General features: G+C 47.2%; 1 protein-coding gene across 6 annotated transcripts in view; it reads right to left on the bottom strand.

Moving 5' to 3' along the window:
• Nucleotides 1-27853, bottom strand: part of Srgap3 (SLIT-ROBO Rho GTPase activating protein 3) — a 221796-nt gene that overhangs the window by 45728 nt on the left and 148215 nt on the right. For all 6 annotated transcript variants that reach the window (XR_012911601.1, XR_012911600.1, XR_012911602.1 and 3 more), the window contains exons 5-9: nucleotides 15080-15265; nucleotides 11122-11250; nucleotides 9531-9752; nucleotides 5858-5959; nucleotides 3633-3830 (exon numbers count right to left, since the gene is read on the bottom strand). Coding sequence is in view for 3 of the 6 variants with exons in the window: in XM_075983261.1 (XP_075839376.1) it covers nucleotides 3633-3830; nucleotides 5858-5959; nucleotides 9531-9752; nucleotides 11122-11250; nucleotides 15080-15265 (837 nt within the window). In the remaining 3 variants the exon portion in view is untranslated. The remainder of the gene's footprint in view (nucleotides 1-3632; nucleotides 3831-5857; nucleotides 5960-9530; nucleotides 9753-11121; nucleotides 11251-15079; nucleotides 15266-27853) is intronic.

The raw sequence follows: 27853 nt of genomic DNA, 5'->3' as shown, positions 1-27853 counted from the left end.
TCTAACCTCCCCCTCATCATCCCAGCAGGGAAACCAAACAGATGTCAGGCTATCCAGGACCTGATATGGAGACAGGTAGGACTTTGTATCTGCTTTGAGCTATTCCAAATGTCTAATTCTTGGGGGTTCCTGGGCCATGTAGGTTGGGTTGGGTGCATAAGTGGCAGGAGAGTATGGCCGCAGTGGAGGCTGCTTCTACTGTGATGACTGTGGGCAGCACAAGACGAAGGGCCCCTTAGGTCACAGAAGCAGAGCCATAAGGAAGAGAGCCATATGGAGGCCCTGCAGCTGAGGCTAAGAGCTATGGGAACAGAGCTAAAGACGACCCTTTCTTCCAAATGAGGAAGGGCTATGCAGGTCACTGAGAAACCTTGAATCAGAAGGCTTATCGCTGCACGGGGGGGGGGGGGACATGACTTTCTGGGTGAATGAAATAAAAAAGGGTGCACAGAAAATGCTTTGCCCCAAGTACCAGAAAGAGAGGGGTTACGGGAGAGAAGAGTCTCTCTATGATCTTGGAGGACCAATGGAGAAAACTTGGTTGTACTTATTCTAAGGAAACAGAAGCCCAGAGTTGGGCTCCCTGCTGTCCAACGTGGAGTAGAGCCCTGCCAGTTTCTAGAGCCCCATTAGCTCCTCGAGGACTCAGGATGTCCCTCCAAACATGGAGCAGAGGACCAGCAGCCGCGTCACCAGTTGGAAGACTGTTAACATGCAAATCTCTGCTTCCTGATACCCAGATTCTAACCCTTATTTCTCACTTGGGGAGGAATCACAGAGGCCTTCAAGCTTCCAAGTTTCAAAGCCCTGCTGAGGAAGCTAGGAGATGAAGCACTTGGTTTTTAACTGAGTGCCCTGGCTCTGGGCAATGCATGCCTTTGCTTCAGTCAGTAAGTTCTGACTTACAGGCTGGTGGTGGAGGCTTCTAACAATACCATCCTCTGATTTCATCACATGTCTAAGGATTAATAAAAGCCACAGGTGAGGTATACATATGAAAGGTTGATCGTGCTTCAAGTTGTGTTCTGTCCTCCAGAAACACACACACACACACACACACACACACACACACACGTATCAATATGTATATAAAGCATATAAAGATACACAAACAAAAGCAAAAACGTAACATCTTCTGATCCTTGGTCAAAGACAATAGATTTCTTTAACTATGAGCAGGCTGAGCCCCTTCCCCTGCTTCCACTTCCAGACTTTGTTCTACTGCTAATGTGACTTTCTGTTTATCTCCACATGCACTCCCTGCTCCCTAGAGATGATAACTTCTCTTTGTCAACACAGTAGGCCTCTAACAGAAGCAGTAGGTGCCAGGAGTCATGAGGACTAGTTTGGTTTTCTTCCTTGATGAGGTCAAAGAATACTGATGGAAGAAATGAAGTATGTATAATCAGCTATTGGATTGTAGCAGGGTGTTGATTAAGGCTTACCAATTATAGAGCTGGATGCAAGGATTGGGATAATTTGTGACAGATTCTATTTGCATAATCCGGTCAACATCAGCCTAGCTGTGTGCCTCTAGTGACCTGATTATGAGCCTTGGCAGTAGCCTGGCTCAGCCATGACGTTTTCTTATTAGCAAACTTTAAGGTAATGGAGGCCTGCTCCCTGAATCTGTGTATCATACAAGATCTGAAAAGAGCTTCGGGGTAAGGGATTAGATTAGGATGCTGAAAATCTGGACCTGTGATGTGAACCCATCAATAGGACATCTCAGTAAAGACCTACCTAAATCTTTACCTATGGGGCCTTTAAGAGGAGGGAGACCTGGCTTCATGCAGAGAAGAGTCAGCTGACAGAACTCTTTTAAATTTTATTTTAAAAATGAAATAACAAGGTCCTGGTGTGTTGGTGTATGTCTTCAGTGAATTTTACTGTAGACATTTGAAGAGAAAGTATTCAGGAGCTGCTCGGGTACTGAGGCTACTCAGAACCCAAGCTTATAAGGTAGGACTAGAAGAATCAGGGCACTCAGCCTGGAGGGAGGAAACTCAAGCTTCCTACAGCTCGGAAAAGGCTGTTAAGTAGCATCAGCTTTACTGTGGTGTTTTCACCAAAGAAAACAGCATCAAGACCAATGGCCAGGAATCCTAGGGTGGTAAATTTTTCCAAAGATAACAAGGAAAGCTTCATATCTGATGCTAACCACAACTCAAGCAGGAGAAGTATTTGGGTAAACGAGAATTTTTTATTCTGGGCATCTGAGCAGAGTCCCTGTGAGATTTTGGTGGGATGTGCACCAGAAGTGAGTCACTTTGTAGCCCCAATCTCCATGTTCAATAAGCCGAATTTAAACTAATTCTCCTTCCCCACTATCCTCCGGGCCCCTGGCAAAAATGAAGGCCTGTAACTTGGAATTTCACAGGAGGGACTAGCAGCTCATGAATAACTTGCTTGAAATGGGATCCTCATTTTCAAAGCTCAGTCACCAATTTAAGACAATAGCATACATATAACTCAAGGTTGTTACTTGGCTCCTTCACCATGCTCCTCTAACCCAGCGGTTCTCAGCCTTCCCAATGCTGTGACCCTCTAATCCAGTTCCTCATGTTGTGGTGACTCCCCCCAACCATAACATTATTTCCATTGCTACTTCACAACTGTAATTTCGCTATTGTCATGAATCATAACGTAAATATCTGATCTGCAGGATGGTCTCAGAAGACCCCTGTGAAAGGGTTTTGTCTGATACCCCCAAAGGGGTCATGACCCACAGGTTGGGAACCACTGCTCTAACCCAACTGAATCAAACTCTCTTTGGTTCCTTCCAAAAGCTTTAGTCACCATCACTCAAGATTAAAGTTGATACCACCCACCGGTGAGCCACTTTCTGCATTTCAGAAAACCAAGCCAGGCAACCTAATGTTAAAATGCACGTTAGGAGATTTATGTCACATTATTATTTTTTTTAATTTATTTATTTATTAAAGATTTCTGTCTCTTCCCCGCCACCGCCTCCCATTTCCCTCCCCCTCCCCCAATTAAGTCTCCCCCCAGCCCGAAAAGCAATCAGGGTTCCCTGTCCTGTGGGAAGTCCAAGGAACCCCCACCTCCATCCAGGTCTAGTAAGGTGAGCATCCAAACTGCCTAGGCTCCCACAAAGCCAGTGCGTGCAGTAGGATCAGAAACCCATTGCCATTGTTCTTGAGTTCTCAGTAGTCCTCATTGTCCGCTATGTTCAGAGAGTCCGGTTTTATCCCAGGCTTTTCCAGACCCAGGCCAGCTGGCCTTGGTGAGTTCCCGATAGAACATCCCCATTGTCTCAGTGTGTGGGTGCACCCCTCGCGGTCCTGAGTTCCATGCTCGTGCTCTCTCTCCTTCTGCTCCTGATTTGGACCTTGAGATTTCAGTCCTGTGCTCCAATTTGGGTCTCTGTCTCTGTCTCCTTTCATCGCTTGCTGAAGGTTAATATTCAGGAGGATGCCTATATGTTTTTCTTTGGGTTCTCCTTATTTAGCTTCTCTAGGATCACTAATTATAAGCTCAATGTCCTTGGTTTATGGCTAGAACAAAATTATGTCATATTATTTTACTGGCCCTCTCTCATTCATTCAGGCTGCTTCCAAAGCCACGGGCAGGGGATCAGCAGTGAGTTCCAGGTCCCAGATGTCACTTACCGTGAAATAAAACATTTCTGTTTCCTGCTGGTTGGCTCTCCGTTTGGCGATGTTGATTTTGCTCATGTAGGTCTCAGAAGCGGCTGACTTGATGGACTCTGTGGATCGGCTGTGTTGGAAGGCATCAGAGACGTCGAAGTCCTCCACAGTCAGCATATCCTGTAAGGTCTGCATGGTGGCATCTAGGGTTTTCCTAACCTAGGGAAAAACAGCACAAACACGTTTATTCTCATAATGCCTCTGATGACCACTAAGTCCTTTACCTGATAGTCACCTTGTTCTTTTACTTAATGTCTCTAGAAGGAAGGCAGGACAAGATGGTTTTCTTATACTGACTTAGACAAATGAGGCAGATTGGTCATTGGTCCAAGACCAAATAGCTGGCAGGGTAAGAAGCCAGAGTGTCCAATCTAAGGGCAGTTATTGGACTGCTTTTGTCTAAGGGACCTTGGGGTTGTCATGAGGATAATGGAGTCAAGTTTCTAGGCTTATTTCTCTGGTCTGGTTAGATAGCCTAAAGGAGGCGCCCTCTAAGGGGGGGGTCACTTGAACATGGAAATCAGCAGAAACGCTCTGGTGTCTCCTCTCGTTTAGGGAGGAAGGGGGCATCTGGTGGTGGGCAGCGGTCTGCTGGGAGACAGGACCTTGAGGAAGTCAGCTCATTGCTACAGGATCTAGTTAGGACTCCAGTTTCCATTCTGGGTCCAGTGAAATCACACATCACAGAGACTGCAAAAGCAAGGCATGAGGACCTCTCAGAAGCACTCGGATGAGTGGGGTCTCAGTGATGGGCTCTATACTCCAGAGGTAGGGCAGTTCCAAAGGAATCACTGGCAGAAAATCGGATTCCATTTATTATGAGATCATCGTCACTCAAAGTCTCTCTTACTGCTCTTCAGCTGAAATATCACCTCCTAATACTACAGGGCCCCTAGCACATGCCATTCCTGGTCTAGTGTTTTTCCATTAGTCACTCATTGGTCTTCATGTTTTAATTTCTGGTGTTTTCTCATCAGAAAGAGGAAAACTTATGAGGCTGTGTTCCTTTGATTTATTCTCTATCTAGAATAATGTTTAGCATGTATTGTGTGAATATATATTACATAAATAAACACTTGTCGAATAAATAAATGACTAAATCAAAATCAGTTCTTTTTTCCAACACAGATTGACGGAAGCTGATTCAAGGATAAGCATACCCAAGCCCATCCACAGCCCACAAAGAGGCTATGTGCCTCATTTGCCTCCCTGTGGCCCTGATTTCCATTTGAATTCCATTAACGGCATTATACATGTGAACCATTTAAAATCCTTTGGGGGGGGGAGACAGAAGATAAACAGAAGGAAAGTAAGCCTTCTATCTCTCGAGCCAGGTTTAAAAAACAAGTCAGTTTGTCTTCTTGTGACCTTCCTTAGACCTGCCTTGATTTGTGTTAGCTCTGTTCTATCTCTGCCCTTTGTAGAGGACAGACATAACTGTCTCTACTGTCCATGATAGCCTGCATGACATCTGAAGACAGTGGCCATACCTTCTCACCTTCCGCCATGGCTACTTCTTGAGGATAAGTTTGTCACACAACCTTGGGTGGCACTGCCCAAATTCTGAGGTCTTTTATCCAGGGCGCTAGGGTTGGCTGGCATTCCTCTTCTGGGTGAGGTGTTTAGGTCTTAACAGGGCACTGTTTACCTGGTCTCTTCAGTCCATGTTAAGATGGACCCACCCAGTGTGAGGCTGTGCCACACTAGCAATATGGGGGAACACCAGGCTGTCAGACGGACCCAAATGGCTTAAAGTTCAAGATACATTTAGGGCATCCTGAGCTAACTATTTCATTGATTAATTTTAAATACTTACTCTGATTTCTGATGATAATAATAGAATCTTATTTCAGAGAATGAAGCAGAAAAGCACGAAGTCAATAGTAACCACCAGCCATTCTACAGCTAAGATGGAGCCAAGGGTCATTTCAAAACATTTTGCCTGCAGACTTTTCTCTATGCCTGTAAATCTGCAATCATTCTAAACATAGAGTCCCACTTCCTCCTGTTTCCTTTTCATCTGAGATATTGCAAGCACCTTTGGGCCATTAAAGATTTTCAGTACAGGTATGCTGTGTGGTTGTGTAGACTCTCACCAACGGACTATTGTTTCCTATGTATTCCAAGGCATGAGACTGGCCAGCACAAGGTCCAGGGAACTAGACCCAGGGCAGCAGCTCACTCACCTCTTCGTTCTCAATCTTGAGAGTGGCCAGCCTGGACTGCAGCTGATGGTACCGCATAAGCAGCTCTGTCTGGACGGGCTGCTGTGCACTGACCTGGCAGACCTGCAGAGGGAAACTCTGTCATTGCAGCTGCATGGAGCCAGAGTGGAGGCTATCATTACCATTCCATCTGGAGCCAGCAAGGCAGGCTGGGTGAGGTATTTAGGTCTTAGCAGGGCACTGTTTACCTGGTCTCTTCAGTCCACGTTAGGATGGACCCACCCAATGTGAGGCTGTGCCACACTAGCAATATGGGGGAACACCGGGCTGTCAGATGGCCAGGTCACCCATGTTGGACACAGCCAAGGCAGTACCAGGTGGGAACTAGGGTCCTCTTAATCCAGAGTCTACCCTCTTGCTGTGGCCAGTGTGGCTTCCCAGTCACAACCTTCTAAATTCACACAGTAATTGCGGGCTTATGAAGACCTTTAACATAATCTTGGCAAGCCAAACCAATTAATTGCAAGTCAGGAAGTTGTGGAATGAAAGCAATGGCTTGAACAGCCAGTAGCAAGTACAATGAAGCAGTTGACAAGTGATCCTGTCACCACAGGAATGCATAAAGATATACTAGAGAGACAACTTGAATGCTCACACTGTTGGTCTTCTGCATCCACAAGTTTCGTGGCCACAAGGACAGAAGTATACATAGGAAGAAGAAAAGCAAACACCCGGACTGAATGTGAGCATGCATTTTCTTCCTCTCACACACACACCCCCAAACAGTACAGGACAGCAATTTGCAGAGTGTTAGATAAGCTAAGCAATGCAAAGAGGATTTCAAGTCTGCAGGAGGCTGTGCCCAGGTTCTTTGTAACCACTGTGCTGTTTTATATGAGGTGTTCCTTACCCTTGGACTCGGACATCCCCCATACCCTGGAAGCAGTCACCCACAGATACCACGATCAGCTGAGCTATTCTTCTGGAGTCTTCCCTTCCAAAGGTGTTACCACCTATGGGCTAGGCTACCGGGCACACTGTGTGTTCTCACCCCTTCTAGGAACACAGCTAAGATCATGTAGGATAAAAAAGCTACTTGGTGAGCAGTTACTCACTGCTAACTGCTAACTAGTTAGCCAAACTTTAAAGTAAACAGTTAGTTCCAGAATCTTCAGTTATAGGTGACAGACCAAAGGGCAGAGAGGAACAGGGGGATGCCCCAGGAAGAGTGGTGTCACCTAGTAGAAGTCCTCTCTTGTGCAAATGAAGGAAGCAGGCAAAGCCATATAGAGGGTACAGTTGTCATCGTCTAAGCTGTCTCCTGTCCCTCCCCAGAAACAGATGTTACACATGGTCCAGCTGAGTTCCCCTTAGCCTTCCAAGACTGGCTGGTTCTTCCCTCCTGTGCTTCTGCACCCACCTGCCTCCCAGCTCCTAGAGGGAAAATGATCCAGGAAAGTACGGGGAGTTATCTTCTACATGGGGACAGCGGACAGGGAGTTATCTTCTATATGGGGACAGCGGACAGGGAGTTGTCTTCTACATGCGGACAGTGGACAGGGAGTTGTCTTCTACATGGGGACAGTGGACAGGGAGTTATCTTCTACATGGGGACAGTGGACAGGGAGTTGTCTTCTACATGGGGACAGCGGACAGGGAGTTATCTTCTACATGGGGACAGCGGACAGGGAGTTGTCTTCTACATGGGGACAGTGGACAGGGAGTTGTCTTCTACATGGGGACAATGGACAGGGAGTTGTCTTCTACATGGGGACAGCGGACAGGGAGTTATCTTCTACATGCGGACAGTGGACAGGGAGTTGTCTTCTACATGGGGACAGTGGACAGGGAGTTGTCTTCTACATGGGGACAGTGGACAGGGAGTTGTCTTCTACATGGGGACAGTGGACAGGGAGTTGTCTTCTACATGGGGACAATGGACAGGGAGTTGTCTTCTACATGGGGACAGTGGACAGGGAGTTGTCTTCTACATGCGGACAGTGGACAGGGAGTTGTCTTCTACATGGGGACAGCGGACAGGGAGTTGTCTTCTACATGGGGACAGTGGACAGGGAGTTGTCTTCTACATGGGGACAGTGGACAGGGAGTTGTCTTCTACATGGGGACAGCGGACAGGGAGTTATCTTCTACATGCGGACAGTGGACAGGGAGTTGTCTTCTACATGGGGACAGTGGACAGGGAGTTGTCTTCTACATGCGGACAGTGGACAGGGAGTTGTCTTCTACATGGGGACAGTGGACAGGGAGTTATCTTCTACATGGGGACAGCGGACAGGGAGTTATCTTCTACATGGGGACAGCGGACAGGGAGTTGTCTTCTACATGGGACAGCTGACGGGGAGTTATCTTCTACATGGGGACAGCGGACAGGGAGTTGTCTTCTACATGGGGACAGCGGACAGGGAGTTATCTTCTACATGGGGACAGCAGACAGGGAGTTATCTTCTACATGGGGACAGCGGACAGGGAGTTATCTTCTACATGGGGACAGCGGACAGGGAGTTATCTTCTACATGGGGACAGCGGACAGGGAGTTATCTTCTACATGGGGACAGCGGACAGGGAGTTATCTTCTACATGGGGACAGCGGACAGGGAGTTATCTTCTACATGGGGACTGTGGACAGGGAGTTGTCTTCTACATGGGGAGAGTGGACAGTGTCATGCCATCTGCACACTTAGTTTGTTTTCCTCTCCAGACCTCAGCAAGGGTCTGGGCAGCACAAGCAGGGAAGGAAAGTCAATTGTCTGATGTGTCAAAGGCTCATGGTACTGTAGGGCATCAGATGAGGGCATCTAAGGTCTAAGGAGATAGGAGACTATTTCTAGGCAGACTAGAGCATCCTTGAGGTCTCCTAAACATATCTAAGAGAGAGCCTAAGGAAAGCCAAGGCCCTACAGTTCTGTAGATGGTGACATTAGCCAGCAAGACAAGAAGAACATCTGAAGAAGCTCATGAATTAAGAGCTGACCTTAAGCCTCTGTGGTAAATAAATGGCATATGCACTTGAGGCTTTTTTCCTCATCCCACAATGCTCTAGGAGCATGGGAGAGAATGGAAGTAGTTAGTAACTATGATGCTAACATGCCCTGCTTGAGGCATAGAAAACTATTCTCAAAGTCATGTACAAATGGCATTTGGAAGTGAGGCTGCCAGGAAGTGATTAGGATTAGATGAGGTGGTGAGGATAAGGACACCAATGGCTTTCTCAGAAGTGGAAGAAAGGCGGACTGGAGCTGCATGCTTGCTCTGCCTTGCCAGGTGGTAACCACACCATGTCCCTATACAACAGGATGACCCTCGTGAGATGCGAGCAGATGCTGGCACTCTGTTTTCGGACTCCCTAGCTTTTCTCCCTGGGAGCTGAAGAAGCTTCTATTCCAGCGCTGCTCAACCCTTCTAATGCTGCAACTTAAAACAGTTCTTCATGTTGGTGATCCCGCCAATCATAAAAATTATCTTGATGCTACTTCATAACTGTAATTTTGCTACTGTTAAGAATCACAATATAAATAGTTTTGGAGATAGATGTTCAGCAAAGGGGTCATGACCCACACACAGGTTGAGAACCACTGCTCTATCCTTTCTAAGTTATTCAGGCTTAGGAGCTTTCATACAATAATGGAAACTAGACTCATAGAGAACCCAGGCAGAGTTCTGGCAAGAAGCCTACCTCGTCCCCCATGTGGGGCTGGAACTCGAACTTGAGCGGAGGGCAGAAGACCTGGCTGCACATGTCCATGACGGTGTGCTTGTCACTGCGGGAGTCCAGGTTGTCCACCGCATTCTCTATGACGTCCAGGCCCTCATGGCGAGAGGTTTCCAGGTTATATTCTGCTGAGAGGTAGGTCCGAAAGGTGCGGGCCAGACTGGCATGAAAGCCCAAATCACAGCACTTGGGGAAAGGCAAGGACAAAAGGTACAGGTGAGAGCTGGGGTGGTGACCCATGGTCACCTCTCAGTCCATAGCTTGTCCTGAACAAATCATATCAAATCCCTCAGGGGGAGCTGAGAACTGAAATGTGAGTACCAACAGAGTTCCTTCAGCTCCCCAGGCTCGCCACAATCTCTCATCTCTGGGCTTTCTCCATGCATGCTCCCTGTCTGGAATGTTCTCCATCAGCCATTTAGTTTATAGGCCATTTCCTTCTGGAAGTTTTCCTTGATGTTCTCCATACTGAGTTTTGGGCAGAGTTGCACATCCCCCCCCCCCCCGCCTCCGAGGCAGGTGTGCTCAATAGGCCTGCTGGCTTTTGCCCACTGCTGAGACTCAAGTCCTAGGACACAGTCAGGCGCTCGGCAAACATTTGGAAAAGGAACAGATGAAAAGGCTAAAAGCTAAAAAGGAAAGTTGAGAGCAAGGAAAGAGGGGGGTGACTTTATGCCACAGCAAGACTGAACAGACTGCCCCCCCCCTTCTCCCCATGCCCTGACTTCCAGAATAGGATATACAGGGTTGGAGAAGATGAATCCAGCAACCAGTACCGAACCTCTACTGAGCACCTACATGAATGGCTCCCCCATCTAACATGGGGGAAGGGGGGGACAAGTGAAACAGTCCCAGCTCTGATGTAGGTGACACAGTCTCCCATAGCTGCCACTCACAACATCCTTCTTTAAGCCTAGTGTTCCCCAGGGAGCCCTGCACAGCCAGCTCCCCATAGACTCAGTGTTCTGCTCTTCGGTGATCAAACTCGTTCCTCCCAGGAGAATTTCCCATACCAAGAGATTCTGTACCACTCTCTCTCCCTCCAGTGATTTGCCCAAGGTATACACCTGGCTGACTGGACCCAGGGGATCTGAATGAATGGCCCCCTCTCCTTCTAAAACCAGCAGCCTTTAAGGGTGTGAACTGTGTACAGTTCCCTCCTACGTCTTCACGCCCCGCAGAGGCTCTGGTGCACAGGAGAAGACTTTGGAAGTTGGTATTGGAAATCTGACTAATCAAGCTGGGGCGGGGGGAGTGGGATGGACCAGAACTCACTTCTATCCGTGGAAGGTATGATCACGAATTAGCTTGTACCCCAGCCACAGACACTTTCAGTCCTTCCCCTCTAGCAGGGTTACAAAAGCTTGGTCAGCTCACACCAGTTGAGGACCATGGCGAGCCCCATCATCCCCTAGTGCACGAGATGTTTCAGCCTGCATGGAGCCCCACCCAGCAACCCAGGTTGCTCCCATCAATGAGATCAGACACATCTTCCCCTAGTGCACGAGATGTTTCAGCCTGCATGGAGCCCCACCCAGCAACCCAGGTTGCTCACATCAATGAGATCAGACACATCGTGGATGTAGTATTTGCTGATAGCTGCGTTGGTGGCTGCCAGATTCAGCAGGTAGTCATTGCGCGCCTTCGTGCACTTGAGTTTGTTCTCAGAATATTTGGCCTGCCTCTGGAGGGAGAAGAGCAAGATATCAAAGCCAAGCCAGCCGGAGGGAGGATCTATGGTCTCCATGGGAACCATCTGAGAGTGAGTCCCACCTCCCGGCTATGGGATGCTTCTGTGCCAAGGGAGCACTATTGAACCCTGAACTGAGCAATGCACCTTGTCTAACAGAGGTGAGGTCAGCAATGACATCATTTGCTACCCAGCAGCTTTCGGGGGGGGGGGTCTCTACCAGATGGGTTATAAACAAGATACCCCACCCTCAGTGCCCTCCATGGACTTCCCAAGCTGTTTTCAATGCCCCAGAGGTCCTCCAAGACATGGCTTGTAGCCACCATTCCAGCCCCATCTTTCTGCAGACTCCCCTTCTCTCACCTAACCTCCTTTGTCATCTTCAAGAGACCAAGTTCATTTCTGCCTTGAGTCCTTCAGAGTCCTTATAAGTCACATTCCTGAATCTCTACATGGTTTGTTCCTTGATGTCACTCAGGTTCTTACCCAAAGTGATAGCCACACAAGGTACTGATGATCGCCTTGTCTGATATGTCTCTCTTGCATCTCCCTCCCCTTGCCCTGTGATGTGTTCCTGAGCTTTGTTTATTTGTTAATCACTATTACTCCCACGAGAAAGTGAACTCCATGCAGGCAGGGTCATGACTTGCCTTGCTTGTGGGTTGTGGATCTGTGGCACCCCCCAAAAAAATGGAGCAGCTAAAGTAAGTCTTGGGTCATCCTTAAGAAAGGGGGAAAGGGAGGGAGAAGAGAAGAAAAGAAGGGAGCAAGTCTGGCTCTGAATGGCAGGAGGAATGGGATGGAGTACCCAGAATTTTGGCAAAGCTGCTTTGGTCCTGGGCCAGTCCAAAAGGGAGGAGCGCAAGCAGGCACAGTGGACAACTGCCCCTGCCCCTTTCAGTCTGGTGAGTCTTGGCACTGGGTCTCTTTAAAGAAACTGTGCCTTCTTACTTCAGCTATTTTCTCTTTCCCATCTCCCATCCATGGGCTCTAGCTTTGGAGTAGGACCAGTCCCACTGCCAACCTTGTAATTCTCCTTAGGCATCTTAGGTCCTCTCACTCTGGGACCACTCAGCACATGTCCCCTGGACCTCATGTCCTGTGCCAGTCAGGCATCCAGCTATAGAATGTCTGAACACTCCTTACCCTATCTGGGGGCCCATTATGACCTTGAGACCGCTTTCCTGGCTTGACTTCGCTTTTATAACGGAAAAGGACAATCATGGCATCTTAGCTGAACTCATCTATTTATAGGTGAGGAAATGAGAGCTGAAGAAGAAAAGTGACTTGCCCAGGAGCCACGTGGCTAATTAGCATATGGCTGCACCAGGAATGAGCCTTTAGCATCCCAGCCAGTATCTTTCCACCCCAGCATTTCCTCCTGAGAGAAACCTTGGACCAATGAGCAGCACCTGTCATCCCCCTCTTCCTCAGATATGGAATACCAGCAATCTACTTCCTGTGACCATGGGTGTGTCTATTCTGGACATTTTACGTAAGTTCATTTGTATACTTAGTGGTCTTTAAGTCTGTCTTCTTTCACTTAGCATGATGTCTTTGGGGTTCATCCACATTGTGGCATGTATCGGGACTTCATTCCTTTTCATGGCTGAGCTATGTTCATCAGTAGCTGAGTCTTCGAGTTGTTTCTATGTTTTGGTTACTATAAACAGTGTTACTGTAAATATTCACATACAAATTTTTATACAAATATGTTTTCATGTCTCTGGGGCAGATACCCAGGGGTGGCACAACTAAGTCACATGGTAGCCTTGTCCATGTAGATCTAACATCTGAAGAGCTGTCGACGGCTTTCCACAGCGACGGAACCACTCACGAACACAACCCGCCTCTGACAGCAGCGCGAGACTTCCTGATTTCCGTATCCTCATCCCTGCTTCTTCCTGCCAGCCTTTTATCCTGGTCCTTGGGGGAGCCATGGAGCACTATTGTACTGTGGTTTTCATTTGCATTTCCTTCATTGCTAATGATGCTGAGGAAATTGTTCTGTGTTTACAGACCACCTAGACAGGTTTTTAAGAATTGTCTATTCTGTGAGATGGCTCACAGTTAAGAGTGCTGGTTCTTTTTCTAGAGGACTCAGGTTCAATTCCCAGTGCCCTCATGGTGGCTCACAAGTGTCTGTAAGTCCAGTTCCAAGGGATCCCCTTCTAGTCTCTGAAGGCATCATATATAAAAGTGGGGCATTTACACACATGCTGACAAAACACGCATACAATAAAATAATAATAATATCTATTCCAATTTTTTGCACATCTTGGTATTAAGTCTTTGACTGGATTTTGTACTTTCCTCACTTTCAAAAATTATACCAGTACACACACACACACACACACACACACACACACACACACACACACTTTCATATGCTTTCCAGTTTACCCAGGTTCTGTTACACTTTGTTCCTACCCAGTCTATAATTTCTAGAGTTAACGGATCCTATAATCATAGAATTAAACCCATAGAAGAGCATACAAACATCTGATGTAATGGCTTGCATGCAGAAGAACTCCGCAAATGTTTCCTGGTTGCGGGGAGCAGATGGATACGGAGTGTTCAGCAAGAAGATCATAGCCTTTGAAGAGAAAGAGTTAGCAGCCACAGATGGGGCCTGCCCTGCAAAACTCCCTGGCCATAGCAGACATCGTTAAGTGATCCCAGCACCTTTTCAACTAAGCTTTGAGAAGGTTTGAGGATTCCCAACAGTGCCCTCTGGTCAGCCGCTATCAATATATCAGAGCCATCGTGAGCAATAAGATTGATTTATCAGATTTGAAAACTGAAGATCAGAGAGACTGTTAATACAGCATGGAAAACCTCAGCTAAGAGGCTGGGGAGAGGCTCGTGGGGAAAGTGCTGGTTCTGTATGCATAAAGACTTGCTTGGATCCTTAGAACCCATGTGAAAACCGAACGCAGGTCCATAAGCCCAGAACTGGGGGAGGGGTAGAGATAGGAGACTCCTGGGGCTTGACGGCCAGCCAGTCTAGCCAAGCAGTGCATTACAGGTTCAGAGCTAGACCCTGCCTCAAAGAGTAAGGCAGAGAGAGCAAGAGAGGAAGATACTTGATGTCAGCCTCTGGCCTCTGCATACCTGCACACAGGTGAGAAGCACACTGGCATACAAATGTGCACACACTTGCACACAACACACAGAAGTAAACAAACAAACCAACCCCAGGCTATCAGCCTCGAAATCGTGAGCTCTCTCCATCACACCTACGAAAAGGTTTTGTGACACCCATACACAGTGATTCTGAAGCTATGGTCTTTGACATGGCCATGACAATTTCACAGCGGGCCTGTGATAGCTCTAACTGTTAATTTAACACAATCTGGAATGATCTGGGAAGAGAATCTCAATGAAGAACTGTCTACACTGAGTTGGGCTCTGGGCATGCCTGTAAGGCATTGTTTTAATTGAGTGACATGAAATAGGAAGACCCATCCTGAATGTGGGTGGCACTCTTTCATTGGCTGGGTCCTGAACTTTGTTAAGTGAATACAGCCAGCTTAGCATAAGCAAATAATTGAGTGAGCGAGTGTGTTCATTTCTCTCCGCTCTTGACTGTGGCTGCGATATGACAAGCCATTTTCAGGATGCCCCTGCTGTTATGGACTGTAACCCGGAACTGTGAGCTAGAGTAAACTCTTTTCTCCCCTTAGATGGCTTTTTGTCAGACTATTTAATCATAGCAGCACAAACAGAACCAGGACAGGACCCTTCATGCAAAGAGGAAGGCAAGTCTGTAGCTGAGTGCATGGCTCTCCTCTTCGTGCCTTGGCCCATTTCTCCCGCTCACCTTCTCCTTCATCTTCTCAATCTTCTTCACAGAGCTGCGGCGCTGGGGCCGGTCCTCGTGCCGGAGCAGGTTCATGCTGAGGTCTCCTGATTTGTTGAACTGTTTCTCCTCCTGCTTCTCAGCCTCCTTCAGCTTGCTTTCCGCACTGATGCTCTCCGCGTGGTACATGTGGTAAGTTTTCATGACCTGGGGACACATGCGTACAAGAAACCAGTAGCCTGTTACGGCTCTGCACGGTACATCCTATGGTCCCTGGGCCCCACTTCAGACTCCATATAGCTTAACTACTTTACTTCTGCTCAAACTTCCTGAGGGCTGGAGATGAAGATGCTCCTCAGGTACACTGGCTTTATCACAAGTGACATCATCATCACTCTCTTCTTCATTATCAACATCCACATCATCAAGTCCCTGCTAAGTATCAAGCACGAGCTAATAAACAGGAAATGAAGAGGAGCCACCACAGCCCACAGGTGGCATGGCAAGCTGGGCCCTCATTGGCTGTCATCTCTAGTCCTGCTGGATGTAACCCTTCTATCCTTCCTCCTCATCTCTACCCCCAAGTCAGTGGGAAAGCCCTTAAAATGAGCTTTGCAAACTGCCTTGTTACATAACCTAATAGATACTCTGTGGTCCCTGGAATACACTCAACCGTGGCTATACAAAGAATCCCAACAAAGCAAATTGCACTCTGCTACTCGTCTCCCATAACAAAACAGGATATGATTATAACAGGGGGAATTCTGAGCCCCAAGTTTCATCCTGAAACTTTTCTAAACTTGCCAAGTGTCCTATGAATGAGAAGTGAAGCTAGCGTTTCCTCTCCGATCTTGATGGAGACTTCTCTGCAGCCCACCCGCATGGCTCACTTGCAATTTACCCCAAAGCCACAAGAACCCACTTCTTGCTGATTTCATCCATTCTAGGATGCCGGTTTGGTAAACTCTTGCAAACCCCCACAGCCCATAAAGAGTTCTTACTGGTACATGCTTGACATCTAGTGGCCGGAAGGAACGACTGCAGCCTTAGCAGGTGAGCAAAGAGGACCTGTTGTTCCCAAGGGTCTTTAGGCCATAACTGATGCAGAGAGCATGTAGTCAAGAACTGGAAATACCTGCTTTGGTCTTCTCGGAGTTCCTACCTCCCCTGGTGATGCTCCCCCATCCCTCTACACTCAGAGGCACTCAGCTCTGCGGTTTTGCTGGCATGTTGCTAACTGCTGTCTGGATCTAGACACACACACCCTCCTGGGATTAGGGATGATTGTTACATCGACTTCTCTACTTCAGCTCATCTCAGCAGCAGCCTATCATCTGTACCAGGCAGTTCATACGGGTGGTGGGGGAAGCCTTTCTCTGTATGCCTACATCAGTGATTCTCAACCTGTGGGTCGGGACCCCTTTAAACAACCCTTTCACAGGATTCACCCAAGACCATCAGAAAACACAGACATTTACATTTTGATTCATAACAGTAGCAAAATTACCGTTAAGATGTAGCAACGAAAATAATTTTATGGTTGGGTCACCGCCACATGAGGAACTGTATTGAAAGGTAGAGAACCACTGCTTAGATCATCTGCTCAGTCACTCACGCGTGTATCTGTCTAATGCTGCAGGGTGAAGTCCCAGCAGGGTGCTCCCACCATTTTCCTCTGCCTCAGTATCCCCGCCCCCATCGCCTAATTTCCTTTCACTTCTCTTGAACCGCACAGTGTTCCTGGATTGTCCTAAAGTTCCCCCGCACGAAGAATAGAGTCCCGAGAACCTGGGGCCCAGCTGCCCGTGATCCCATTGAATCCTGACCCCGAAGATAACAGGGAATTCATTTGTACAGGTGACATGTCAGGCAGCTGCTTCTGCAGAACTTATTTGCAGGCCACTCTGACACAGGTTTATTTACACCGGAACCCTCGATTGTTGTCTTTATTTACCTACAGTTGTCCTTTGCTATTCATGAAGGACTGGTTCTCAGAAATTCCCCCGCCGATGCCAAAATCTGCAAATGCTCACCTCTTACATAAAACTGTGTAAAGCCTGAGTCTGTCCTTCTGTAGACTTTATGTCACTTGTAATAAATGTTATATAATAGACGTCATACTGTGCTGAGAATAATTATAAGGACAAAGTCTGTCCATACTTAGTATAGACATTTTTTTCTGAATATTCCCTGAAGTTTACTGAATATTTCCGCAGATGCCAAACTGACAGATACCCAGAGCCAACTGGACTGAAACACTGGCTTCCTCAGGAGAGACTTCGGTTTAATAGTCCAGAGAGCCTGCCTTATGTTGCCAATTCAGGATTGTTAAGTCGTACTTGAGTTTATCTGGTACTTCAGAGTTTACAAACATTGTCCAGTTATCTACTTCAATGGAAGGAGCATTTCAAACCATCCTCAGCCCACTCTAGAAGGCAGTGTGATATCAATTAAAAGGGCAACAGCAGTTAAGAGTTACTGAGCACTTCCTACAGGCTGAGCCTTTCTAAGCTCTGCACACACCACACTATCTGTTTCTCACAAAAACCCATGGAGTTAAGGCTCAAAGCCAAGATGGCCGACTCCCTGTGTGAGTTTAATGGGCACAAGTTTGTGGCTCCCCCTTGGTACATCTTCCTCTATCATGCAAAGGGATGACAGGATCCTAAAGCTCACAGGGATTCAGAAGAACTTGGAGTCTCAACCATGTTGCTACACCCAAGACATCTACGGATAGGACGTGTGTCTTCGTGCCTTCCTGGTGATGTCCAGACAGGGGCAGGCATAGGTACTTTAGATATAGAGGTGCAAAGTGACTGGCCTTGGCAGCCATACACTAGGACAGGGCGTGTGTGTGTGTGTGTGTGTGTGTGTGTGTGTGTGTGTGTTGTCCAGAGGTCTCCATCCCACATGATACCCAGCACAGCGGTTCTAGAGAACAACCATAAAGGGACACATAAGCTAGGACACCTGGGACACTATCTTAGACCGAGGGGGTCTTCTAGGGATCTTGGTGTCATAATCCCTTATTCAAAGAAACTGAGACCGGAGGCTGGGTCTTTTGATCTGGTAATCACGCTATCTTTTGCTGTATTCACATGCCTTTCCCAGTTTCCCAGACGCCCAGATCATGAAGGAAGGATGGTGGAGATCTGTTAGACCCTCATTTAAATGCAAACTATAACAGAGAACTTGGAAGTCAATAACATCCATAAGGGGGCATGCTTTATAAGACATCAAGAGGATCAGTTGCTAGGAAACATTTTCTCACAGATGCAGTCGAGCTGTGCCTTGATCCTCGGGTAGGGCCAACCTAGGAACATGGACCTCTGCCTGCAACCCCTGGGCTAAGCCATTACAAAGACATCCAAGAAAGAAGGGAAGTTCTACAATGTGTTTGACCTCCCACTGAAGTGACTTATGATCTCTATAGAACTTGATCTCTATGTCCACTTGTTCATTTTTCCTGTCCAGAGACTATCTTTTCCCAACTAGAATGCGAAGTCCTGAGGTAGGCCCTTGCCTCAGGCACTAGACCACGGCAGACTGCCATCAGCTGTCACTGTATTTCTGTATCCATGCACGAATGTGTAGATGGATAAGGCTGAATGGATGGGTGGGTGGAAGGGAGGATGGAGGGATGCATGGGTGGGAGGTGGAAGGGAGAGGGATGAAAGAGAGGAGAAAGGAGGGAAGGAAGGTAAAATGGATACTATACAGTTAGTTCTACTCTTTTTGATCTGATGACACTATTTGCGGATAAGGAGAAGTTGTATTCTTTGTCATTAAATCCCAATTAGATACTTCTTATGTAGCTGTTACTATATTAGACACTATACCAGGAAATACTGCAGAGTATAAGACATATAGAGTCTAAGAGAATATGCATTATGGTGGGAACATGAACAATGATACTTGCTACTATCAGAGAATCACAGAACGTGGTAAGAGCTGTGACGTAGGGAGTGTGGGCACTACAGGAGTCCTTTCTGGGAAGTGATAGCTAAACCAAGCCTTGAAGAAGGAGTCGCTGTTATCTGTATGAACAGGGCTCGGGGCACGGATGGGTGTTTTAGACAGGAGACATTAGCCCAAGAGGAGCAGGAGCTGACCAGAGCTGAGGAATAGCTAATGTATAGAAAAATGCCAAGTGACTGGTCATCAGCGCCACTGCCTTCCCCTTTCCCTCCTCGCCCTGCTGTCCCCACAGCACACATCTGTTGTTTTTCTCTGCCTGGGATCATCTAGTCCTCCTCCAAGAACAGTTTCCTGATTTTATTCGAGGAAACCCCCAAAATTCCCCTCCATTATTCTCAGTTCCATGGAGTTCATGGGAAACTGACATGACCTCCAATCCTGGCAGTGGCCATGAGACCCAGGCCTGGACAATTGGCAAACATTATTTCAATCCGTTCATAATGATGGGGGCTAACAATCTAAGCCAGACCAATTGGATGGTCCCCTGCGGATCTTATTTGAAATACGGAGAAGTGCATGGCACTGTGGTATTAGGAGGAGGGTAGGAGCTCAAGAGTGGGAAACTTGGTAGGAGAAGCTCACACAGAGAAAAATGAAATGAAAAGGAGCTACATGCTGGCTCCCAAATAAGGAAAGAAGGAAGAAAGGAAGGACGGATGAGTGGATAAATGGGTAGATAGATGGGTGCACAATGAATGGGTAGATTACAGAGGATGGATGGATGGGAGAGAAAAGATAAGGAAGGAGAGGAAGAAGAAGGAAGGAAGAAGGAAGGAAGGAAGGAAGGAAGGAAGGAAGGAAGGAAGGAAGGAAGGAAGCCAAGTTCTCCTGCCTTAGAGCTAGTGAGCATACTAGAGAGGAAGGAGAGCTATACTTCACTGTGATTAAATATTTACCAAGCAGCTGTGAACCAGGATTACACCTAATGTCCTCAAAATATAGTAGAGATGACAGAGAAAGTCTCTGTCCTCAAAGTACACACTGTATTGGTGAGTTGGTCATGAAATGACAGACAAGTCCCTGCCTGGGTTCAGATATGCCTGAGCCACCAAAAGATCGACAAGTTCACATAATTAGTGATGTGGTGTGACTGGGTCCCCAAAACTTGTGGCATTAGGACATCAGTCCCCAGTGCGATCATGTCGAGAGGTGACTAATGTGGCCATTGCTCGAGTAAGTTGGCTATTGCAAGCTGCTTATGAATGTAATGTGTCATAAGACAGATTCAGACTCCTCTCACTGTCTGTGGTGGCCCTTTCATGGCCTCCCGTTTCCTGCCACAGATGGCATAGCATGAAAGCACTCACCGGGAGCTGGTGCCGTGTTCATGGACCTCCCAGATCCCAAAGCTTACACCGAATAGCATCTACGTTTTTAGTAGGTCACCTACCTAGCCTCAGATACTCAGTTATCTGAGGTCTACGCTGGATTCCTGTCCCTTGCCAATAATTGAGACCCAAAGGCAGATTTTCTTCCCTTTGGAGCTCCTGATCCCAACTGATCAAACTTAGGGCAATGACTCATGAACAATGCTGACTGGCAGAGCACAGGCTCCTCCCACATGCCAACAGCCACCTCCCTGCTGTTTCTTGTGGCCACTGCGCCTCCCCCTCAAGCTCTGTCAAATGCCATCTCTTCTCTGTTGACTTTCCGCTCAAAGATTTCATCAGGTCACCTCACTTTTCCCAATCCCTCACTCTGAATCAGATCCCCATGGAGGAGTTCTCTTCGGTGTCTAGACACATCTCGTCATCCACACAGATAAGCAGCACCAGGCACATCCGTGGCTGAACGAGCATCCCACAGGACAGATGGAAGCGGTGAGAAGGGCACCCAGAGAGAGACCTCACCTGACAGTGATCTCACTCTAGACGTGCTCATCACATGATCCCTCATGGGTGGGGTGGCATAAAGGCAGAAATACAAACAAACAAAGCCCTCCAAATGCCAGAACCTCATTCCTTCGTTCCTTTGAATGGGGCGACCGAGAACCCAGGCTAGTTGACTGTGTAGGGTCAGGGCTTCCCCACACACGATAGAAACATTATTCATGTAAACAAGATTCCCTTTTGTGTTACGAGAAACCCCTTCAATGCTCTTGGGACCCTTGTGGTGCAGGTGGGAAAGCCACTGGGGAAGTAAGCCTCACACTGATGTATCTTGAGTGCTTGTCTCTGGCCGCAGCCACCCAACAAGTGAGTGAGACTAAACTTACGGCAGTAGCGAACGGCTTCTGGTACACCAAGCTGCCTCTTACTGCCCAAGTGAGCAACATCATCTTCTAAAGCCTGTCTATGGAAGCCCAGTTGGACCTCTGCACCGAGGTTTCCACTCCCTCATCGACCCACTGCAGGTCGAAAATATTCAGAAACTGCTTGCACCCCTACTCAGCACGGACATTTGTTTCCCCTGTTGTTATCCCCTCAAGAATAGAGCATCGCGCCTGTCTGTATAGTGTCTACTTCCACTGAGCATCATACAGAAGCAAGCATATCTGAAGGACATGGGAGGGCTTGTGTAGGTTCTATGCAAATAGTATGTTGTTTTATATAAATAGTATGTTGTTTTATGTAAGGAACTCTGTTCTCAGATTTTGGCATCTGTAGGGGTCCTGAAAACAGTCTCCTGTAATTGCTTAGGGACAACTGTAGTTGGCATATATTTATATGACCAGATAATATATTTCCTTAAGACACTCAGGGATGGGACTTAAGCCTAGGGACTCTACCACATGCTCGGCCACTCCCCAGCTGGGTGACCCTGGGCTTGCTGTCTGACTCTTCTGTGCCTCAGACCCACCATCCACCATAATATTGTGGATGCCTTCTAATTCCAAAGGTCATGTGAGAACAAAAAGGAATCAGTACAACAGGAGCATTGAGACCAGCACCTAGCCTGTGACCAGCGCCGGGTGCAGAGGGAGAAAAAATGACGACCATGGGAAGGGTGTACGAGGACAGTGGCTCCCACTCATGGGAACTGGGTATATGAGGCATGTCGGACAGGCGCACTGACTTGGAAAAAAATAGCTCTGGAAGGAGACCCCACTAACAAGACGCCAGTAACCTAGCAACTGAGGTGGTGTGGGGGCAGGGAGAGAGTCAGGCAATGCAACGGAAGACTTCCTGCTATGCCCCTTTCTGTAGCAGTTTAATTATTGCTGTTTTTACTGTTTATGGAGAATCTATATTAATCTATTCCTAAACTTTTAAAAAAATGAAGCCTGTTTTTTCCCCATTTGTATGGGTGATGTGTGTGCATGTATATATGCATACATATTTGCTTATGTGAACATCCTGGACCCTGAGGTTGATAGTAGCCAACACTCTCCCGCTAATTCAATGAGTCAGGGATTCTCAATCAAACCCAGAGCTCTCTGATAGCCATTGAGCTCTTCATCCATCTCCAGAAGGAAAGCTGGAAATAACCGTGTGTTCCCAGGAAGAGGAATCAGGGGCTCTCTGGCAGGGCTTATAAAGCCTGTGCTTTTGCCAGTGTACAAGGCTGCTTTTCCACTCACTAATTAGGACAGGGAGAATTTACAGAAAGGAAGAAGGGGGCTGGATTTGGACAATTTAAAGAAAAGTATTCAATTAGTTAAAGGGCCCAAAGACATGTAGAAACGCTGAAGGTTGTATTTAAAGGTCATTCTAGAAGATGCAGGGGGCTCTTTGGCCAGCTAACCTAGCCTTCTTGGTGAGCTCCAGGCTGGTGAGGGATCCTGTATCAAAAAAAAGGTGAATGGTCCCCGAGGAAGGACATCTGACGTTATTTTCTGTCCTCTACATGTGTGCCCACACACGTACATGCACATACATATGTACTGTCACACACACACAGATATACATGTAAAATACAAAGGAGGATACATATAGAGCCTGGGTAGAGCTGGGACTAGAACTCAGGTTCGGAGAGGCCCTCTACACTACCCCATCAGGAAAGAGACAACATTACAAATATTTTCCTGGAGGCTCAGAGTCTGACACACAACCAAATCCAGTTTGAATCTGCACAAGGTATAGCCTAGTCATTATTCTAGTTAGTATCTTCAGTCATAAGCTGCTGCTCGGTGTGGACACCTGAAGTCCTCTCCATTTTGCTCTCAACAAAGAAACAACGTTCCTCAGGCAGCCAGAGCAGAGCGACTGGGCACAAGGGAGGGGCTGAAGAGGCCTGCCCAGGGTACCAATCAGTTACCAAACAACAGCTGGATCTCATGACCTAGAAATACAGTGAAACCCTAAACATAATTTTAGCTGACGTTTGTTGTTTTGGTTTGTTTTTGTTTCCTTGGAAGGACAGCGCCATGGTCTACAATCTCACCCTGTGTTCTTTCCTTTCGAGTCAATATGTGATCAAAGACTATAATGTGGGGGGATGATGGGAGCTCGGAGAAGAGAAGGGCTTGGCAGACCAAGGGTAGAATTGATTGCCATCATCATTGCCCTCGGCAGGGCCCCTAAGCAGACAACTTCCACTGAGCATTGAGAAGGAAAAGAATGGGGCTGACTGCATAGTTTTTCTCTACCTCATTCATTCCTTAGTTACTACTCCTGTGAGACTACGGCTGGGGAACAAAGGGAGCTGGGAAGATGTGTGTTACCTGGATATTAAGTAGAAACTTCTAGCAATGAAGTCCAGGAAGTTCCTAATGCTCCCAGAAGCTGGGTAGCTGTGACTAACAGCTAGACATTGCTCAGGCATGGCTTTAGCACCCGGGGCTACAGAAAAACAGGGAGTCTACTTTTCTGTCTCATGACCTGGGGCCTGAATGTAACTTGCTTTGAGTATTAGCAAAAGCGGTTACTAGCAGAAATTTGTCCACTCTCTTTGGGTTCCTTTATCTTAATCATCCGGAAGACCGCCACCACATGACTGGCTACAAGTGAACCCAGCACAAATCATCAACCCAGAGACTCACAAGCAAGCAGCGTGGTAGGTTTGAAGCCGTTGAGTTTGGAAGCAATTTTTAAGAGAGGCAGTTGAGCAAGCAGCACATTCGGCTTCATGTTCTGTCACCAGCACACATGCACTTTATCCTTGTCTGTACGCTCAAATCTAACACTCCTTGAGGCAAAAACCCTTCACCTTCACTGTCTACACACCACTTCCTCATCCCTTTGTTCCAGTCAGAGCCACGGGAGCATCAAGGATGGGAAAGGGGCTGATAGAGACCAACTCTAAAATGTTCCCAGTTCCCGGACAGCAAAGATTCTCCAGTACCACAGCGGGAAACCCTGAATTTAGGAATTAAACTGTACTTCTAAGTAACTGTGGTCATCCCTCAGTACCTATGGTGATGGTTTCAGGACACCCCTTCACACAGATCCAGATATTAAATTCCATGATTGTTCAGATCCCTTATATGAACAGTGCAGTGATTGTAAAGAACCTACACACCCCTCTCCCTACTTTCAGATCATCTAGAGCCCTCACAACGTTTCATTGTATAAATGGGCATTGCACTGTGTTGTGATGCTTAGGAAATAACAAGATATCCTCGTGTGTTTAGTAACATACAGTATTTAAAAAACCATTTTTGACCCAAGGTTGGTTGAACCTATGTATGTTAGTTGGCTTTTTGTCACCATGGCAACACTTGAGAGAAATTAAAGGAGGAAAGATTAATTTTGGTCCATGGTTTCAGAGTTTCCAGTCCATGCTCAGCTGACTCCTCTACTGTAAGCTCATGGTGACACAGAGCATTGTGAGTCAAGACTGTGGGTCAAACCGGAGTGGCTCACCTCATAGCAACCAGGAAGCAGAGAGACATGAAGGGTTCAGGGACAAGACACCTTTTAAGGATGTGTCCTCAGTGACCTACTTCCTTCAATCAGGCCCCAGCTTTCCTACCTCCCAATATTGTCATCAAATAAAGCTGCATTGGTGCATCAATCCTGTAGCAAATGAGCTTTTGGAGGTATTTCAGAGTCACTGATTGGGGACCTATGAACACAGAGGGCCGCAGTTGACAATATGGAATATTTAATGTTGGTACCTGAGGCCCCCTCTCCTTCACACATACCAAAAGAAGAGAGAGCTGGGAGACACTGGGCCCTTCCCCTCTCCCAGCTCCTGGAGTATCACTAGCAGGCCACCATGAGCACAGCACGGCAGTAAGAGGCTTGTTACGGTGTGAGAAACTACCTATGTGCATGTCTGCTGCCAACAGTGTTTCTGTCCAGCTGCCCTAACCTGTGGACAGAATGGGCAGCTAGATACACAGAACTTGTTGAGTTCAGGGCACTGTGAGGGACACAAGATGGCATTATCCTTTCAATCTTTGACATCACTTGGTACTATGGAACCCATAAACCAGAGGAAAAGGATAAGCCCCCGTTTTCTGAGACAAAACTGAGAGGTGAAGTAACGTTGTCAATGCCACACGGTCTTTGGGTATCTAGTGTTACCGGTATCGACTCCAGAGAAATCACTCTACGACAGGAGCAGCGCAGACAATGAAGACATGAGGTTTTTATATGGCTGCAACAGGACCCAGAGGATAAAAGCACACAGGCTACAGCAGGCGAGGGAAACTATGGTGGTGAAGAAAGGTATTGGGGATGAGGGTAAACAGCTCTCCTGGTTAGTTTTTATTGTCAGCTGACCATAACCTAGAGTCACCTGGGAAGAGGGAACCTTGGTTGAAGAACAGAAGACTGGCGTCTGGGTTTGTCTGTGAGAGTGTCTTGCTTGGTGGTTGATGTGGGAGGGCCCAGCCCACTGTAGGCAGCACTATTCCCTAGGCACGTGGGCCTGGGCTGTATGAGAAAGCAAGCGATCTGGAGAACAAGGCAGTAGACAGAGGTTCTCCGCAGTTTCCATTTCAAGCTCCTACCTTGAGTTTCCACCCTGACCTCCCCTAAATCACAGATTGTGACCTGGAAGTAGAAGCCAAGTAAACCCATTTCTCCCTGAGTTGTTTTTGGTCAAGTTGTTTTATCACAGTGACAAAAGTGAACAAGAACAGCTAGCCAGAATGAGGTTTCCGGCTGGCGGGTAGAGGGAAGGTTAGAGACCCAGGCAGGAGCACTGAGGTTCTGTGCCTAGAGCAACGCTGCAGGGCTGCTGTAGAGTAAGTACTCCATTCACAGAGGGACTGAAGGAGCAGAGGAAGGACCTAGCCTGGGTAATGACCAGCGTGGGGCTATCCTCTCCAGAACCCTGAGCTACACAATCCATTCATTCACCAACCCTACACATGCACCGACCCCACTCCCGTGAGTACAGACAACAGCCTACCACACCCGTTGAAGGTAACAGAATTATGACAGTCATGATGAATGGCTCACAGCCTCTCTAGCACATTACCCTTTGCGCTAACAGTGCTTTTTATGTGTGCACCCTCAGTGCACTCGGTCCTCTATAGCTGTGCTCGCCACATCTGTGGAGTCAACCAACTGCAGGTTGAAAATATTTAGGAAAGACAATTTTATCTATACCAAGCATGAACAAACTTTTTCTCATCACTAAACAACACCGCGTAACGATTGTCTGCATGGCGCTGATGCTGTATTTACAGTAGTAGGCAGTTTAGGAATGGCTTAAAGTACCTGGGAGGATGTGTGACATGACACCACTTTATACAGAGACCTGAGCATCTGCAGAGCTCCTGTGTCCATGAGGCTACAAAGACTGTGGGAGGATTTCACTGTTCTTTCCAGCTGGAAACAAGATTTGACCCAGATTCTGACTTCAGAGTGTCTGCCTTCTCTTTACCTCTTTTCTCTGTGCTATTAGGGTGAACCTGGGGCCCTGAACATGCTGGATAAAAACTCTATTACTGAGATACACACCCAGGTCTATATTTACTTTTTTATTATTATATTTTATGTGTTATAGGGCATATATATTATTATATATTATATATTACAGGATAAGGTCTTTCTTACTAAGTTGTCTAGGCTTTTTCCATACTCTTTAGCCTGGGAAGGCCTCTAACTTATAATCCTCCTGCCTCAGCTTTCTAAGTAGATGGGAATCACAGGTCTGTCTGTTTATCTGTCTATTCATCCACCCACCCGTCTATCTATCTATCTATCTATCTATCTATCTATCTATCTATCTATCTATCTATCTATCTATCTATTTTGAAACAAATTTGGAACACACTCTCCCTATTTGACATCAGCTTAAAAAAAAAATGTCTTATCCTAGGTCCTAGAGCTGCTGAGGTCAACATGGGGCCTTCCACCTGAAGTACAGGCCCTGAGCCCAGGTTCTTAGCCCCTGATGAGCCCGTTGCTACCACCATGGGTATATATACAAGAAGATAGTAATAACAAAGAGAAAGAGCTTCACAAAGTCTGCACTTATTCACATATTAAATCACGACTTTCATAAGGAACCCCTGAATGTATAAACATAACAGTTCTACGGGGCACTTTCCCTCTTGGGCCTACCCTACACTGTACCAAAGGCTATCTATGGGGCTCTCCACACTCCTCACTAAGGAAGCCAAAGTCTGTTCTTGCCCTCCACTCCCTACCTCCCTGAGATCTAACACGCATCATAAGTATGGTTAGGCCTTGGCTTCAAAGCAGGCAGAAAAGTCAGCTCTGGGCTAAAGTGTGATGTTCTCCACTGGTAACAATCAGGCATGCTCACTATTTTACTTCAAGCTATCCTCGGAGCCGGGTTCCATTCTATGGAGCTATGTTCCATTCAGGCAGCTATGAGCCTGCCTGAGATCACAGTCATTAAGCCTGGAACCTATGGCCCCTGACACCCAAGTCCATATCCCTGTCCTCTGGAGACTTCATGCCGTGTTCTTCATCCTCCACCTCCAGACTTTTGCGCTCATGAGTAACACATCCT

The sequence above is a fragment of the Microtus pennsylvanicus genome, chromosome 8 (assembly GCF_037038515.1).
Source record: "Microtus pennsylvanicus isolate mMicPen1 chromosome 8, mMicPen1.hap1, whole genome shotgun sequence".
Lineage (NCBI taxonomy): Eukaryota > Metazoa > Chordata > Mammalia > Rodentia > Cricetidae > Microtus > Microtus pennsylvanicus.
This window is presented reverse-complemented; position numbering and strand designations above follow the sequence as displayed.